The 18757-nt window shown below is 40.2% G+C and overlaps 3 protein-coding genes across 3 annotated transcripts in view; 2 read left to right on the top strand and 1 right to left on the bottom strand.

Annotated features, from left to right (window-relative positions):
- The window catches only part of nherf4b (NHERF family PDZ scaffold protein 4b), a gene marked incomplete at both ends in the record, with an annotated part of 4801 nt that extends 309 nt beyond the window's left edge, over nucleotides 1–4492 (top strand). Inside the window, 9 exons of the mRNA XM_084074237.1 lie at nucleotides 1328–1392; nucleotides 1510–1715; nucleotides 2164–2368; nucleotides 2541–2677; nucleotides 2799–3003; nucleotides 3403–3599; nucleotides 3696–3908; nucleotides 4143–4361; nucleotides 4460–4492. Of these exons, the coding sequence (XP_083930363.1) occupies nucleotides 1328–1392; nucleotides 1510–1715; nucleotides 2164–2368; nucleotides 2541–2677; nucleotides 2799–3003; nucleotides 3403–3599; nucleotides 3696–3908; nucleotides 4143–4361; nucleotides 4460–4492 (1480 nt within the window). The remainder of the gene's footprint in view (nucleotides 1–1327; nucleotides 1393–1509; nucleotides 1716–2163; nucleotides 2369–2540; nucleotides 2678–2798; nucleotides 3004–3402; nucleotides 3600–3695; nucleotides 3909–4142; nucleotides 4362–4459) is intronic.
- A 2319-nt stretch (nucleotides 4493–6811) lies between these two features.
- atp5l (ATP synthase, H+ transporting, mitochondrial F0 complex, subunit g) lies at nucleotides 6812–10380 on the top strand. Its single transcript, XM_084073486.1, has 3 exons — nucleotides 6812–6963; nucleotides 8367–8527; nucleotides 10186–10380. The coding sequence occupies exons 1-3, from the start codon at nucleotides 6912–6914 to the stop codon at nucleotides 10282–10284; spliced, it is 312 nt and encodes a 103-aa protein (XP_083929612.1). The 5' UTR covers nucleotides 6812–6911; the 3' UTR covers nucleotides 10285–10380.
- Nucleotides 10381–12395: 2015 nt separating this feature from the next.
- ftr82 (finTRIM family, member 82) lies at nucleotides 12396–18051 on the bottom strand. The gene is made up of 7 exons (XM_084074048.1): nucleotides 17247–18051; nucleotides 15305–15400; nucleotides 14726–14959; nucleotides 13887–14046; nucleotides 13715–13771; nucleotides 13488–13550; nucleotides 12396–13400 (listed from the first exon to the last, which is right to left on the bottom strand). The coding sequence occupies exons 1-7, from the start codon at nucleotides 17835–17837 to the stop codon at nucleotides 12880–12882; spliced, it is 1722 nt and encodes a 573-aa protein (XP_083930174.1). The 5' UTR covers nucleotides 17838–18051; the 3' UTR covers nucleotides 12396–12879.
- Nucleotides 18052–18757: the final 706 nt, after the last annotated feature.

Genomic DNA, 18757 nt, shown 5'->3' with positions numbered 1-18757 from the left:
AACACTGAAAATGGCCAACGTTTGTTGTTCAACAGTTTCACCTATTTGCAGCACATCAACATGGGTTAAAGATTTCTATATGGCATAATTCATCCAGCTGATAGCGGAAGGAGTATAGTCTTATAAAAGTATTGTTTAGGCCATACTGCATACTAACAGTATACCTACCTAGTTGGACATGGTCACTTGGCAATAGCAAATAATTAATTTCATTTAAGTAGCTTGAACTAAACTATTTATGATATAAGATAAGGTTTGCCACACAGATAATAGTGTTAGTCCCAGAAAACTATTTGATAACCAACTAACAGGTTTCTGGGTTTCTGTGGCTGCAAATTAGTTACCCTGATTGCCCCAATTGTTCTAATCTGGTAAGACCCATCTATCTCTCTGAGGCATGTTTCTATTCAATTCTCTGTTGAGCATTTAAAACTGAGTTTCTTTTAAGCTTCATAGAGAGGACAAAGGACGAATGTACTCATGCACTGGTCGTAACCCAGCTTTATGATGCCTTGACAGATACATGTAATCTGCAGCTACAGAGTTAAATGACCACTCTGGATTTTACTTTGGGTCATGTAAGCCGATAAACACTACTCTCATACTCTAGCCGATGTCTCAAAGCATTAAAGACATCAGTTTAGTGGAGAAAACCAATAATATTGTTGCTGTAGCTGTAAGTGTTAATGAATATTATTCCTATTGTGCTTTGACTGTAATGATATTGTGTATATTTGTTTGTTAGTGTATCTGGAATTTTACCATCACTGGCGAGATCTATTAACATTGGCTCATCTGTCTTTTTAAGGTCTGGTGGAATTAATAGGATTGACAGAGTAAGTATTGCTTTTCATCTCAATATTCACCATCCAGAATAACATTTTCCATTATTTCTTACACTCCCATTCCTGATTTAACTATAATAACTGTGTAAGAGACCATACTTGGAAAAGAATACATGCATTGTTTGGAAATTGGCCCTAATAGAAAGTGTAACATTATGGGCCATCAGAGTTCCAGAAGATTTTTTAAATATTGTATTTTCCTTGTATATGCCTGCTGACTTTTGTGACTAGTTGATAGTAAGCTTTAAGACTTTGGGCCCGAGATAAGCTCCCATGTGAACAGATAATGACTTGTATTGCACTGGGAATATATGCTGTGTAATAACACGGTACTCAAATTCCATTATATAATAATCTATGAATGTCGAACTTGAAGTTAAATGATTCCTTTACGTTTTAAATGTATGATATGTTCTTATCACCTTTACCAACTTGATCATCAAATACCCTGTAACTAATAACTTATATGTTTTTGTTTGAAGGAAATTTACATTCAATCCAAAGGAAGGAATAGACAACCCCATCATGGTCATCACAGACGATGCAGGTAATGTACTGTATGCACACATTAACCAGTTTCCAAAGCTTTTCGTTTTTCTGAGTTAAGAAACTGCTGCTCAGAGATTCTATGATATCACTCACCTGTCATCTTCCTCTTCATCAGATTGGACTCCCACCCCGCGTCTGTGTGTTCTCAAACGAGAGGAAGGAGAATCCCATGGATTCTACCTACGTGTGGAAAGGGGCTGCCAAGGTCATGTGATCAGGAAGGTGACATCATGGGGCGTGGCAGAGCGCAGTGGTCTTCGGGATGGAGATAGGCTTCTGGAGGTCAACGACTGTTTTATTGATGATGTTCCTCACCCTGAGGTGAGACTGCTTTGTAACATTCGCAACTAACATATGGCGCCAAAGCAGACTTACATATTAATCCATTAAAACCGGGAAAGTATCTGTATCATCTTAGATTTTAGCATTGGCTATTAAAAAATAGCAGATCTACAAGCTCATAGCGCGTCACTTCGTGCCTTTGCTATCGTAGATCTGTTATTTTTGAAAGATCGTGAACATTATTTTTGTTCAAATCTTTGCTTCTGGGGGTCCCTGGAACAAAATATTTTGAGATGGGGGTCGGCGGCCAAATACATATAATTTTGTCCGTCCACCTTAACATTTGAGAACCACTGATCTAGCAACATACGTTTTTCAGAAAACTGTTGACTGAGTGCACAAAGCCTCATCAACTGGATCGGCCTCAGGTCTTAATGGGCTAAGCTAAATGCATTTTGACTGGGTCTGTCACTCTGTTTGTGCACAGGTGGCCAGGAAGATAAAGCTAAGTGGACAACATCTAGGTCTGTTAGTGTTGGACGGGGATGACTATGACGAGGCTGTGTCCCGAGGTCTGGACCTCAGAGCATTGGCCAGAACACACAGGGGCGAAGGTCGCAAAGCACCCAGGCTCTGTCACATCATCAGAGACCCACATGCAGGCTTGGGCATCAACTTCACACCAGTAGAAGGTAACGAATGTTATGGTCATTGTCACGGTCGTACCATCATGATGTCCATCATGGTACATAAAAAACATTGTAGGTGTTTATAGAATTATATGCTTTGAAGTTAGAAGAATAACATTCATACAATTCAACGTTATTTACAGCTCTACTGCTATTTACTGTTCCTGACTTTTAGGAGAGAAGGGTCGATTTTCTGTTGGCGTGGTGACTGGAGGCCCAGCAGAGAAGGTGGGGGTGTGTAAAGGAGATCGTCTGGTGTGGATGGACGGAGCAACAGTGTCTGACCTCACTCACTCTGCACTAAGCAGGATGGTAGGAATGTCCTCTTTTACATTGGACTGGTTACAAAGCTGGCCATACACTCTTATTTCTGCTTACAGGAATCTGTGGAAACATTTGAATGGATTAATAAAGAAAGTTTACTCGGTAACAGGTGAAGAAATGCGGCAATCATATTACCATCTTGGTGATTGACAGTGAGAGTGAGAGTAACTACATTCGGCACAAGATGCCTATTCTGCCTGCCATGGCGGTCCCACACAACCTACCTCACAGAGCCAGAAAGACCCATCTTGGCCTTGGGTCTGAAGGCTACGGATTCCTCCTGAGGTTGGAGAAGACATCGTCGGGCCGCGTCGGTGAGGAAAACAAAAATACACAGTGCTCAAGTTCAAGGTTCAAGGCTTTTAAAATCACATGCACTTAAAATACAGCTGTGGCAACAGTGCAGACAGTGACATTCTTGTAGATAGAGCCTCCTCGGTGTGGATAAAAACAAAAATACAATAAGAAGATAAGAATTGTCATAACAAAGCTGAATACGAATAAAATCTTCAATGTTCATTTATCAATTTCGAGTGTACAAATGTAACCAGATGGACTCCCATGCATTTGTATAATCTCAGAGTTAAATTAACACTCAGGATGTTACAGTGTAGCAAAGGAAAAACATTGCAAATAGCATATTTTAATAGATAAATAAATATAATCTGTCTCCTGCCCACCGTTTAGATTATAACCTTTTTGTGTGTGTATAGGTCATGTTATACATGAGGTGGACAGTGGCAGTCCAGCAGCGAGGGCAGATATGCAGGAAGGTGACCTGCTGCTGGAGGTCAATGAAGAGTTAATTGTGTCACTGACGCATGAGGAGGTTGTGGACCAAATGAGACACAGTGGACAACAGGTCACTCTTACCACCATCACACCCCGAGGGCTGGAGTTCTATTCACAGGTACAGTGTGATCATTTACCACCTAGGTCAAAGGCTTACAGTAAGAGGACTGACATAATAAATGTTTCCGTTTTACTTTCTGTTTTACCCCTACAGTTGGGTCTATCCCCTCTTCTCTTTTGTGAGGATAATGCTGTTGAAAAAGAACAGGAATGCAGTGCGCCAACATCTCTTGCAGTAGAGCATACGCAGAAAGAAGAACCAGCTGACATCCCCAGCCCGCGAAGCTGTTTCCTTCAAAGAGGCCCCCTGGGCTTTGGCTTTAACTTGAGCTGTATCCAACATACCCCTGGTACCTTTATCAGCCAGGTAAGACAGACTACTGTATTATGTCTGTGTACATTATTTATTTGACAGTGAAACAGTGCTCACTAACTGGCCACAGTTAGGTAAGAGAGATAGAGAGAGAGAGAGAGAGAGAGAGAGAGAGAGAGAGAGAGAGAGAGAGAGAGAGAGGGAGAGAGAGAGAGAGAGAGAGAGAGAGGGTGTGAGAGAGAACAGCATGCGGTTTTAACAGTGATGTACTGTCCTCTGATCTTGCAGGTGGCTTTGGGGGGCTCAGGGCAGAGAGGGGGACTACTAGAGGGGGATGTGCTGATAGAGGTCAATGGACATAATGTGGATGGGAAAGATCTGGAAGATGTGATTATGCTGGTGAATGAAGGAGGGAATTTCCTCTCCTTGTTGGTTATGGATAGAGATGGCTACACCAAGTTCAAAGAGAGTCAGATGCCCTCTACTACAGAGTTTCTTGAAGCTGAGGTAAAGAAATGATGTGGCTCGATTAAAAATAAGTTATGTAATTTATTCAAGTTTACACCTTTGATTTTCTTTGATCCATCTTCTTTTTTACTCCACAGGAGGATGACAATGTTGAGATATCAGCCCTGTAAATGGAAAATAACCAAGCACTCATGATGGAACATCCAATACCCTATTGAGGAGACTTTGTATTGTATGTCTATATATGTCTTGATGAATAGAATATACAGTCCCACAACGGGAAAAAGCCCTAAGGGATTTTTGTGTTATCCTTTTAGCATTATTGTATAACTGTGTTACCTCTGTACCTTTTACAAACTGTTAATAAAGTATTCAATCAATCAATAAATCAAACTTCTACTTAAGCTGTACAAGGACAATCTTATATCTTAAGACTGGTAGAGAGCTATTATTACTGTAGCAATTTATCTGCTGCATGTGCTTTGGGGACCTCTGATGGATAATCCTAGCAGCTTGTGTGTATAAACAGCTTCAACAGAACAGTGCATTTACATTGTTAGTTATTAGCCTTATCCAATGATCTTCATCAGGTCAGTAGGCTAATACTGACCTGATGAATATCCTATTAGGATTGAAACGTCTCAATAAAGTGATCCTTTAGCTGAAAGATGGTGTGCCGGCTCTATTTCTTTTAATATGAGTTTCTTTGGCCTAGCACCAGCTGTGGATGTGCGTGTATTTAGCAGTGGTGTAAAGTAACTAAGTACATTTACTCAAGTATAGTACTTAAGTACAATTTTGAGGTACTTTTACTTTACTGGAGTATTTCCAATTTTCAGTACTTTTACTCCAATCCACTACATCTCATAGGCAAATATTGTACTTTTACTCCACTACAATTATTTGAAAACTTTAGTTACTAGTTACTTTGTAGATTTTGATTATTATTACAAAAGATACATTAAGCACTTCAGCCCTGTATACATTTCGGCCATTTGACATGACATCAGCCTAATCAGCTTGCAGAAAACATTCATCATGTAAATTATATTTAAAAATAAAGTATGTTGCCTGCATTATGTCTTTGGATTCTTTCTGCCTGGATAATAAAAAATGAAATACAACACACTGTCCTTTATTCTGATATTGTTGTTCTATTCATTAGAGTCAGAGGAACTTACAATAAAGACATTGTTTAGTTTTGGTAGAACTGGAACATATTTTCATCCGAGATGCATATAAAATGTGGGCTACGTTTCTTATAGGCTCTATTAAAAATAAATGTGACCCAGGGGTACATTCAGTATTACTTCATAATAGCACAAGTGTTCTTGTCATATTGAATAGACCAATTATTTGTTTACTAACATTGAGACTGGACGCACAGGTGATTGTTTCACGCAATCAATTCCCAACCTGTTATTTCGGGCTGCGCTGGTTTCAGCACACCCCAACCCCCTCTTGTGTGTTAGCTAGTGAGGCGCGTCCTAGCGAGACCTGATAGAATGGGTTTCATTGCACGCATACTGGTTGCACGCATACTGGTTCTTATCAGTGTGACGTCGTCTGTTAAGGGGTCTATAGTTGTATTCTTCTTACTATGCAGTCTATTTCAAAACACAATGCACTCTCATTTAAATTGGCTGCTTTATTTCCTTACCCCATTTCAGATTTAAACCTCCATAGAAAGGCTAGGACATTGCTAGGACTGGGACATGACATTGTCTGACAATGTCATGTCCTGTAGTGATTGCCAAATTTCAATCACTACACATACAGGCCTGTATGTACAGTATACATGTAGGCCTACTTTAAGTAAGTACACTGACATTAAAATTCATATTACACACATACATCACTGGGGGTGCAGCAAGAAGCTATCCATCGAAAGAAAAATGGTGTAAAACATTGTTTTACAATGATTTCCATGTCTGGCTAACATTTAATAGCTGGGCATTGGTATTAACTACCTCTAGAGTCTAGTGACATCTCCAGAATTTTCATTGGCTGCTGCTGCTCGTGCAAAAAGTGCCATAGTAGAGACGGTCTGTGGGCAGTGTTGCCATGTCGGTTTATTATAAGCTACTTTGGGCTTCTTTTTCTGTAAAGTTGCTTGAAAAAAATGGTAGTTGTGGGCTAGTTTCCAAAGTGTACTTGCTTATTTAGGCTTTGCTTCCAATTTGTTTTATTATTATTTAAACCAGTAGTTCTCAAATATTTTCATGAAAAGGTTTTGTGCCAGGGAGCATTTGTGTTATTATAATGTTTCAAAAAAATATTCCAAATATTCCACATTTTATTTCACGATTTTTTGAAAATAGTAGATCTACGAGCTTGTAGCTCGGCTGTTTTAAAATAGCCGATGCATATTGGTTTAAAAATGCTCATGTCACATAAGAACTTACTAATAGCATTTGTTTTCCTAGACTTGGTTGCTTATTTCTCTCACACAATCTGCCAACGCTGAACTGTGGGATTACAGGCAAGGTGCGTGGCCAGCTATATCAAACTCGTGGGTCCTACAGCTGGAGGTGACATTCAGTTGACAGATCCAGGTAACAGGAGGAGACACACTTTCTCTTCTTCATCATGGCTCAAGCGGTGCAAAAGATGGTGGCTAAAGTACCCACACTGATCGGCGGTAAGTCGCTAAAGTTTTGTTTTGATGTTATGTCTGCAGCATAGCCTAAACGAATACAGGAAGCTGGCAGTTGCTTGTTAAGCTAATGCTAGCTAGTACTGTGGCTACATTTTTAATCGATGTCCATCTTTGACTCAGACACAGGGATAACAGTCATGGAAGAACTTACACCTGGTGTTTGCACTTTCTCCCTTTTTGGCCCGTACATCTACATAAACTTTCCGATTCCAAATATAAATGGCTTAATCCATGGGCACGAATTTTACAACTCTATTCGGGCCCTCGGAAGTACCCCTATCTTCCGTATTGTTCAATAAAAAGCATTTTCATCCGATCGGTGGCCATTTTCTCCGTATTTTCGCCAGTAAACTACGTGACCCTATCGGTTGGAAGGTGTATTGCAATCTGATACTTTATAACTCTATGAGAAAATGGCCACCGATTGGATTAAAATGCTTTGTATTTAACAATACGGAAGATACGGGTACTTCTGAGTGCCCGAACATAATTATAACATCCGCGGCCATGGGGTAAGCACTTTATATTTGAAATCTGAACGTGTTATGTAGATGTACGGGCCAAAAAGGGAGAGTGCAAACTCCAGGTTGGAAGTTCATCCATAACGGTCGTGACAGACGACCATGGCTAGGATAACCTTATAACTCTATGGGAATAACACTGCTATCTTACAGTTAGCAGTATGGTGGTGTTTACATTTGCCAGCGAAATGAAAACGTGCATTATAACTTTGTTGAATAAATAAGTATAACGTTAACAGTTCAGTTGTTGGAACTGTTTCTCGTGTTGCTGTTAGCAGCTAGCAAACACGCTACATCGCTGCATTGACGACCCTAAATGACATCAGATAAACGTGTAGCCTAGCTATGTAGCTAGCGGACACTGTCATCATATTAACCAGTGGTGGAAAAAGTACTCACATTTGTTACTTAAGTAATAGAATCGATACTGCAATGTAGAAATACTGTTACAACTTAAGTCCAGAATTCAAAATGTACTAAAACAAAAGTACACAAGTGTCTCCTGCTTCACAAGGTTTCAAATGTATAAAAAAAACTTATGAAAATGAAAAAAGCAGATCTACAAGCTTGTGGATCGGCTATTTACAAATGGCCAAAATGTATGTAGGGTTGAAGTGGTTACTGTATTTGTTATAATAATCAAAATCTACAAAGTAACTAGTAACTAAAGTTTTCAAATAATTGTAGTGGAGTAAAAGTACATTTGCCTTTGAGATGTAGTAGAGTAAAAGTACAGAAAATTGGAAACACTCCAGTAAAGTAAAAAATACCTCAAAAATTGTACTTAAGTACAGTACTTGAGTAAATGTACTTAGTTACTTTACACCACTGATATTAACCAATGCTCTGTTGTGTCTTCTTTAGCCGCTGTCACCTACTCCAGACCCCGGCTAGCGACCTTCTGGCATTACGCCCGTGTTGAGCTGGTTCCTCCTTCTCCTGCTGAGATCCCCAAAGCCATTGAGAGTGCACAGGGTCTCGTCAAGAGCTTCCAGACAGGGCGTCTTGGACAGACGACGGTGAAGGTGAGCAGAGCAGAGCTATGCAGTTTGCCACAAGATTCAGGGCGGACGACCACAAGTTCAAGATAACTGGGACCGGTAACGGGAAGAGTGGGTTCCTCGATGTATAATTTGCTATTTCCCCAAACTGTTAAAACATTTAATATATGGAAAATGGTCTTAAGTAATGTAAAAAAGTATACATGATTAGAACATGCTTGAGCATTCGACAATCAAGGTTTCACATTTCTACAATTGCGACAAAACCTGTACATCCAATCATTTTGGGCATAAACAAGAAGCTGAAGGATACATTTAATTCTGATAATGATGTATCAAGCATGTACTTAAGAATATTTTCATGGTTTTACATTTTGGACATTTTAGCCAATTTTACATCGAGGTGCACACTCTTCCTTAGTGCCCACTCTTGTATCCCCAGGACCAGGGATGTGGGAAGTCTTTGAGGTAGAATTATGAGGTTGTCACAAGAATCATTCTGACATTCCTGTCTGGGTTATAACTGGTAGGGATGGGGATATGTAATGTAAAATGTCACCCTGTACACAAAAATAAGTCATTGAAAAAATATGCGTTTAGTTTTCTTTATGCTTTTCTTTAATGTTAGAGGAAAATATAACAACTGGAAATTACATTTATGGAAGCTTTTAAATGATGTCCACGTTAACTATTGCTAGAGTCTTGTCTCTCTTTCCGCATACAAGCACATGTGCTGTGTGTGTGCTTCCAGTAATTTAGCAAACAGAATTAAAATTATGGAAATAGTCTTAACAAAAAGCATGACTCAGTACTCAGTAAAATGTACGCTCTGCTTTGACGTTTACGTTTCAAAGGTGGTGTACCACTACCAACACCAGATTAATGAATAGTCATCTCCACTAAACCACATGAATCCTAGCTAGTGTCCCAATTCTGGGATTATGGGAAATTGGGCAAACCAATCTACACACTCCACACACTCCACACAACACGTCACAACGCTTTGTGAGCTTGTAGATGGGCTATTTTCTGCAAAAACCTTTGGTGTAGAATAAAGGAGGGAACCACCAAGTATAGACCCCTGGGGGACCCCGGTCAATTAAGTATTTAGGGTTTAAGTGGTTAAAACCGAAACATTGATTTGGATGGTCAAGATGACACGGTGGCTGACTTTAGCACACAATCCTTGTATCAGTTCCTTCATCAAGTGCACTCAACGCTGAGAAACTAGGAACCAGCTGTTTTGCAGAAATGATTGTTAAAAGACGCATGTGGTTGCGTCTTGCTTTAGGTCTCTGATATGGTGTGGTGTGTGTATATATAGCTCTTTGAGTGTCTGAAGAGGAGTAGTATTAACACTATCCGTATGTACATTATTCTCGCGATGGGCAGTGCAATGTTCTTTGTAAATTAAAACTCCCACGCGTGGTCATGCTGAGCTGTGCCATCATGCAAGTGATCACAAACCACACTGTCAAATTGCGGTGTAGTGGGACTGTTTCTTTTGTTGGCATGGCAGCTTGTTAGAAATAACTTATGCATACGTTTTACTCGTGTATTTACGTTGTGGTCTTTCAGATCGGCCATTTTCTCAGTATACAAAGTACATACAAATAAGGCATCGGAATGAAAGCTTCAGCTGTTATTTAAACACTGGTCCATCTTTCTTCTTTCTCTCACAGGATGCATTAAGGAATGGACTGGTGGCCACTGAAGTGTTGATGTGGTTCTATATTGGAGAGTGCATTGGAAAAGGAGGTCTTATTGGCTACAATGTCTGAGTTTGGACTGTTGTAATACTTTCTGCTGTTCTGAGCATTGTATGCTCAACTTCACACGTGTATCATGGGAACCAATAAACATCTATTGTTAAAGAACTACGCTGTCTTCTTAGTGCTTACTTGACCTGTTTGGTTATACTTTGGTTGATTTGAGCCATTTTACAAAATTATGATCATGCTCAATCTGCAGCCTAAATCTTCACATCACTTTTGGATTAAAATGAACACTTACAGTATGCATAGTTGGACATGCAGTTCAAGAAAAGGTGTTAAAGTAAATGTTCACTCAAATATTATGTATGTTGAATTGAATTTGAAATCTGTTGGAAGAAAAAAAAACGTTAATGACGAAATAATTAAAGCTGAGGAGTTAAAAAGTCAATGTTCTCTGTCATCTATGACTGAAATGTTCTTAAAGCTGCAATCCATACGTTGTATGTCCATGGTCTCACTGTTCCCTGCAGAGCGGTAATTGTAACTATGTTTGAAATACAATAAAGATGGTCTCTGAGGTCTATTGTGCAATCTGGTGCACTGCTGTCTGTTTCAAATAACTTTATTGACATTGTCAACCAGATGGTGTCCTACCTTGACCAGGGTCTACATTTCTCAATGGAAGAGTAGGGAGACCAACTCCAACCACTGCAGTTGTGCTAGTTATATGTAGTGTTTTAGCATACACTACCATAAAATAAATTGATGTCAAACTAAGGTATGTTTGTATACCAGTGGTTCTTATTTGATGGTTCTCATTTTCAGGCTCCCCTACTTAAGTAGAAAACCCGGACTGGATCGATCCGGATCCAGATCTTCAAATAGTAAAATCAACAGGAAGTTGACATTTTTATTAAAAAAACAAACCGTACTGGGTTCGGTGATGCTCTATATTGTCTGAATCAGCTATGTTTGGGTTCATTTATGTGCTAAAAGAGTGACTTTGAGAGCTGTTTTACCGTACAATGTAAGTCAATGAGGAGCATATTTTGAATTATCAATTTCTAATCAATGGAGCAATTATTTTTGATTTCTTGCCCACCTTTGGAGTTACATCATGGCAAGGTAACTAACTACACAACCCAAACCTCTACTAAAGTGGTCTTACCCTTTAATGTGTTTGGCCATGGACTCATCTGAAAAGATTTTGTGCCTGGGACCCCATACCAGATTTTGATTGTTAACATGATTAGAAAATACTCAATGTTTCAAATTAACAATTTTAAAAAAAATAGAAAAGTGTGTGGCACGTGAGCTTGTGGTTTAGCTATTTTCAAATAGACATAAGGTGGTTAAACAGATTGTTATGCTTTATTTACTAATTTGCTGGGGACCCCCTGAAAACTCTTCCAGGACCCCTGGTGGTCCCTAGACCCCACTTTGAGAACCACTGCCAATGCATATTTCTAAATTCTAGTAGGGATGTTATTTACATAATCACTTAACCTTGTAGAGAAATTCTCCACCAAGAAAATGAGCAAGTACCCGTTCATGCGTTTAAAACGAGGTCACCACTGAAGCCAAATGCAGAATATTAGCAAAACCCTGATCTCATCCTTTGGCTTGCCCCTGTGTCCTCTGTAAAGTGCATTGTAATCATACATTGTTCTCACCTTGCCACTGTATAGCAGAATCCATGGGGGATTTTAGTCATACTCTGAACAATGATGACAACCTTGGCTGCTTTGAATTTATTGTGTGTATATAAAATGTTCCTTCTGAATAGTGTAGGACAGCTCCTGTCTATGTAAAATCTAAAATATTAAACTGTAAATATAATTTGATGATTAGCACTTATTCAATTCAGAACCTTGTCAGGGATTCACACCCAGTCCACCACATATTACAGACCTATAAAACATTATATTTCCGTTATCAATTTTGTAACCCCATACAATGTTTAACTAATTTAATTATTGTAATAACTTATATTGGGTTAGAGTGGTTAGTGGTCATCAAAATTATTTCATCCCAGTTATAAACATTTTCACAGTGATGACTCAATCAACCAAAAGATGGCGCCATGCTCAAATGCTATGCACAGTTTATTATCATTCATTATTTGCTCTGACAGCAAAAGAGGAACAAAGTAAATTATAATGCACACAAATAACAGCTTTTTTATACTCTTTATTGAGATGTGAGTGATTAATTAGTAAAAAAAACAAGCTGATATACTTTCTGTGTAATAATTACATTATGGTTGTCATTCATATCAATAAACTAACTAGACTTTAAATAAATGTTACATTATGTGAAGAAACTCAGGTTAACACTTGTCAATAAATTGCTCAATATCGGTGTGATTATGCTGGAATCATTTTGCAATAAAGGCTCATAGCCATGTTACAGTTATTGTAATTTGAGAACATGATGCACAACTTATTTTAATCAATGCATGGGTTATATCCCTAAATATACACACATTAAAGTTGACCTGCAGAAATTTGTACATTTATAGAAATCCAGCATGGGTTAAGGTAAAAAAAAGAACACAAAAAAAAAATGTAGAAAAGTTCAAAAGGCAGTGTTGTATAGTACCAGCAACAAAACATGAGCAAAATATTCAGTTTTCAGTAATGGAAAAGAGGCATTTAGTCTTCACTTGAGTTGGCAGATATTGACTGAGGTTCCAACTCCAAAACCTGGATAGAGTGGCTCAACAAATGTGGTCTCAAACCTGTGCAGCAATGTCATGGTGTTACTTATACTATAAAAAGCCAGGATGCCTGCGCCATGATCCAGGTACATTCCTATCCTGGGTGAGTGGGGACCAGTGATGGCCTTGTCCACTCGGTTATGCCAGGCAGAGTAGCCAGTGTCCGAGCAGAGGAGACTCCAGGACTTATCGTTGTAACCCAGCAGACACAGGGAGCCTTTACCCTTGCGGCTGATGCTTTTGTAGGCCACTCCCACGGAGAACTCGCCACTCCACTCGATCTCCCAGTAGAAGCGGCCTCCGGATAGGGCTTCTCGGCACAGCACCTGGGCAAAGCTGTCAAACCTCTCTGAGTTTTCTCCATAAGGCTGCAGGTCCCTGGTCCGAATGACCTTCCTGCTGTGGTCGGAGAGATACAGCTCTTTGTAGGCAGTGTTGGCATCAAATTTCAGCTGGCAGAAGTCTGGAAGAAGAAAATCAAGCAATTTATTATTATGTATGATGTTGTGACTTTAAAACACGTAGGCAAACGTAATGGCTTCATGCTTACATTTCACAAAATCTGCTCTGGATTTGGGCTCTGGAGGTGGAGCACTGTCCACTGTCTCTTTGACTGGAGATGGAGAGAAAATAGGTTATATTATTATTATGTCAATGGCATACACAGACTTTTACTTTAATTATTTTCATTTGGTCTGCCTCAGGTAGTACAACATAATATATGTATCTTTTACAATATAACAATATTTTATGTCTGTAAGAAATGTATGTGCTCACCTCTGCTCCTTCTGTCTAGCGTCCGACTTTCTGTAGTGTAAACTGGGACCTCGTTCACTGTAATATGTAAAACATTTATAAGCAACAAGTTTTCAGAGTTTCGCTGACTTGAATGCATCCAGGTATGCGGAGATGCATTAAAATGTGAAGCAGTAGGCCTATGATGCAGTACCTGACTTGGAGATCTTCAGAAGTTCTTCTCTGCCAAACTCCTCCAGACGGTCTTTGATCTCAGCCACAGCTTTCCTGGCTGTCCCAAAGGAGAAGTCGGGGTTCACCGTCACTCGAGGTATAATACCATCATCAGTGGGGGTGCACAGGTAGTTGAAATTCTGGTGATCAAAAGTAAAGTTGTCAGATGAGCTTTAAGGTTTGTAACAAAGGCTTGTTCCATGTGAAATAGAATAGTCACATAACGTTTAGTATGTTCAGTATCCTTAGAGAAATATAAAACATAGCCACAAAAGTTTAGGAAATGTTAAATATTAGGTTTGGACCTTCAGCAAGTGTTATAGTGAAAGAAATGTAGGTAATGAAGCCACAGTAGCAATATGCGAAATAAAACGTTCAATGTAGCGCCATTGCCAGAAACAGAGGGCAACGCCTAGTTTCATAGTTTTCAAGACACACAGCAACACTGACATTGACTGATGAGCCATTATTGTGAAAGGTGACACCCACACATGAATGTAGCTATTAACAATACAATTTGATATATTGAATAATACTTGGACAAAAAAAATGTGTAATCAGAAAATACACAACAGCAATCTTGTTTTTTGTTTCTCTACAGAATTATCCAACCTCATGACTTATCCAACACATGGAAGTTTTTTTAACAACTGAATTATTACACAGGTTTTCAAAATGGGCACCAGTTTGAAAGGGAGGGGGCCAGTTGGAAAGGAGAGGAAGATGAAAAAAATAGAGAAAATGAGTCATACAAAATATATATGAAAATAAATATTTCAATTCAAACTTGTCATGGATTGTATTATGAAAAGGACTGACCTGCAGGAAGTGGATGTGGTCCTCAGTGCTGTACAGCTGCTTGAGGCCAGCCTCTTTTTTCTTCAGTTCATCAATCTCCTGCTCCAGGCGCTCGATCAATGACTCTGCCTGGTTGAACGCAGCCTTCTCATTGATGCCAATCAGCTTGGTGACCTCTGACCTCATCCTCTCAATGGAGCGAATCATGTCCTCAAACATCTTCTGGCTCTCCACCATGGCTCTCTGCGCTGAGCTCTGGACGGGACACAGGAGGTCACGTCAGTAACCTTCAGATTACTATGAGATGCATCTCATTTCATAAGGTTCAAGCATCACAGTAAAGAATCAAGCTTTTTTCTCCTCATCACATTAACGTCAAATTCTCAAAATCTTTCCAAAATAGAAAAATGGCAATATCTACAAGCTCACAACACGCCACAATGCTATGTGTCGTGAGCTTGTAGGTCGGCTGTTTTGTAGGACAAAGTATATAGGGCTTAAGTGGTTAAGCTGACAGTTTGTGTCATAATTTCTCTTCTTTGTGAAATGACTCTATCCATATTAATTAATGAATGATGATGATGATTGATGACTCCTTACTTTCAGTGAGTCCACGGCAGTCTTCAGTTCGTCCAATTCCTTCACCCTGTCCTGGCATTTCTGTCTAATCTCAGCTTGGGATACTCCTAGGAGTTTCTGTGGATCCAATGAGACGGTGTACATTACATCACACACAACGAAATCTTTTGAAATCTCAATCACTACAGTGTTTCTTAACCACTTTCAACCTGGCGTCCATATTTTGATCATGTCATTAAGGGGGAAAATAGACAATCGACACAGTGAGCTTGTAGATCGGCTATTTTCGGTTTTCGACATAATACATTATAGTGGTGGTTAAGCACTCCACAAGTGACATTTCATCTAAATTACCATTACATCTTGCTGTGTGTTGCATTGACTAAATACTAGGTGTACGTTTGTTTATTTCTTTCAGCAGTGATCATGCACGCCTAATTATATGTGATTTGTGATGCTGTTTCATGCTCACAAGATGAAAGACTTTGTACTCAATGGATCATGGATGGGGGAATAACTGGGGGATTGTTAGTGCATGTCCAGTAATACCCAGCCCAGAGAATCTTTTTAGGATGCTCATCTTTTATCTCTGGAGGAGAGTGGTGGTGGGGGGGCTCCAATGGAATCCTGACCATGTCAGGAATGTGAAACTACCGCTGCCTGACTTTTAAAAGAGATGTCTCAAGGTGCTCACACACAGTACTGTCATACAAAACAGAGGGCTTCTAATTCAGCTTTTACTCAAGCCCACCAACCCATTCTTCAAGATAAGCTTGAGGAATGTGGAGAATCTGGGGGTGGGAGGTGGATTAGAGGGGGAGGGGAGAAAGAGAGAGAGAGAGAGAGAGAGAGAGAGAGAGAGAGAGAGAGAGAGAGAGAGAGAGAGAGAGAGAGACAGAGACGGAGACAGAGAGAGAGAGAGGAGTGAGATGTGGGAGACTGCAGGTTGTAAATCTGGGGATGAAACAAACCAGACTCCCCATTTAGTTAAGAAAAAGATATACCCTCCTCAAGAACTTGAGTCATTACTTCATCCCACAACAATATTATGTCTTCTTTCACATCCCGGGATGTCATAAACCCATCCCACACATATAAATTCTAAGTGCTGAGAAAGATTCAGATTTATATTAGGTATTGCTATTGCCCTACTTATCTGCTTGTCCACACTGATTTACATGTCACGTGATTAAGGAGTTGTTTGAATATGTGTAGTCATGGTTACAATCTGGCTTTGTGATTGGTTCGCTGGCAGGAGGTGTTGAAGGCCTTGACTTCTTGTCCTGGCATTCCAGTATCGCCACTGACCCACTCCCACAGGTGGGTTTCAGTGTAGGGGGCGGTGTGGGTGAGAGGGGGAATTCTTGTTTCTCTTCTGCGCTGTGCAACATACAGCTGGCTCACAAATACGCTTTTAAAGGAGTGTGGAAAAACTGACAATAACTGACTCCTCCAGTCCTAAACCAGCCAATTGAAGAGTTGCATTTGTTTTGGCGGTGAATGCCTGCCAGGCTAGCTGATAGCACAGCTGAACTAGGTCAAAGTACAGACACAAGAGATAGTGGGGGGGGGGGCTGATGGGAATACTAACACGTCCGCTTTAACTCAAATGACTTCACCGATGATCCTTGTGGGTGTGCAAGGATGTGCAGCTTTTCAAGGTGTGTCTTGGTGGATAACTTTGAATCTACTTTGCGACAGCAGAGCACTCCTCTGAGTGAGCATTGTTACGTGCCAAGCTGTGTGGTCTCATATATCATAACTGTAATATATCTTTATATAACTGTTATCTCCCTTAAGTACATTGAATACTGTGAAATTACAGTGTACAGAGGCAGTTGATCGAGGTGATTACTTTGATATTTCCATAGGCACCTACAGTATGACAGTGATGTAGAGTATTTTGGCTCCACTTTAACAGCTACTGTAGTGACTTAATAGAGGGAGGTTAAACATTCCTTACCTGTTTCTCACTCCTCTCTGCCTCAGCTGAGACGATGTCGTGGCCCCTGTGTTCGCTGACTGTGCAGATAGCACAGATACACATCTGGTCTGTTCGACAGAACAGCTCCAGAGACTTCTGGTGCTGGGGGCAGATCTTCCTGTCCAGGTTCCCTAGCTCATCCACCAGCTTGTGCCTCTTGAAAACGGCAGATTCATAGTGGGGCTTCAGGTGTTTCTCACAGTAGGATGCCAGGCATCCCAGACAGGACTTCACTGCCTTGAGTTTCTTCCCAATGCAGTAGTCACAAGGCACGTCAGATGGCCCAGCATAGCTGTTCCCTGGGGTAGAGTTCACGTTGAGGTTCAGTCCACTTTTCTTGATCTTCTCTGCCACCATGGTCAGTGTGGCGTTAGGCCGTAACACAGGCCTCTGGGTGAATGTGATCTTACACTGAGGGCAAATGTAGATTCCTGTGTAGTCAGCCTCATTCCAGTAGCCACTGATGCAGTCCATACAGAAACTATGGCCACAGGGGATAGCCACAGGGTCCCTCAGAAGGCTCACACATAATGAGCAGTTGAAGTAGTCTGGAGATACCGGATCAGCCATCACTAAACAAAAACAAAACACAAGCAGGCCAGCAATAACAGAGAGAATGCCTGAGGTAGACAGAGATACTACCTAGTGCGCCTTGGAGCCCGCCCTCAAGATTGTGGTACAGGCTGCCAGAGACAGGACCTACTTGTATTTCTGAATTCCAGAGGTTATTGATTGAAAGCAGACTAGGCCCTCCCCCCTGTGCTGTGAGTGTATCGAGCCCAGCCCAGTTCAGATAAGCAGGTTGAGCGAAGGCTACAGGATACTAGAGAGAGAGAGAGAGAGAGAGAGAGAGAGAGAGAGAGAGAAGGCGGGGAAAGAGAGGGCGGGCTGTTCAGAAAAGGGGGATAGGCTGAGAGGGTGAATGAATGAACAGTAAAATACACAGATATTGTGCCGGACAATTCTTTTCATCTTGTTATTGTAGTATGAAGATAATCTACACCACAGACGAATCCAGTCTCAATTTGAGTTGTTTAATTTTCCTTTAATGAAACCATGTTTGTAATTGTTTAGTTCCATACAAAATTATTTTTTTCCTTTTGTACAGATGATTATAATTTTGTTTCAGCATTTCTGCTTTATTTTGTATGACAGTGACTAGAGATACAAGAAAGGTGGGAGAAAGAGGGGTGACATGTAGCAAAGAGTCTTGAGTGGGGACCTGGGATAGCTGCGGGAAGGACTATTAATTATAGCCTTATTTATGTGGTATGCACTCTTACCAGGTGAGCCACTTTAGTGGCCCCTAGTTCCATACAGTTTTTGTCACTAAATAACACAACTGTGCTATAGTTATTTCATTGAATACACTTCAACAAGCATAAATGTAGGTGAAGCATGGTTAAGGGCCACAGCCATTCTGATAAACAAACAGGAAACCCATCCATATTAGTGTATTCAGCATCTTCTTTTTTTTTTTTTTCTTTTTT

This window comes from Gymnoscopelus microlampas, assembly GCF_963454915.1.
Source record: "Gymnoscopelus microlampas genome assembly, chromosome: 12".
Taxonomy (NCBI): Eukaryota; Metazoa; Chordata; class Actinopteri; order Myctophiformes; family Myctophidae; genus Gymnoscopelus; species Gymnoscopelus microlampas.
Note: the sequence above shows the minus strand (reverse complement) of the source record. Positions and strands in the feature narration are given on the sequence as shown.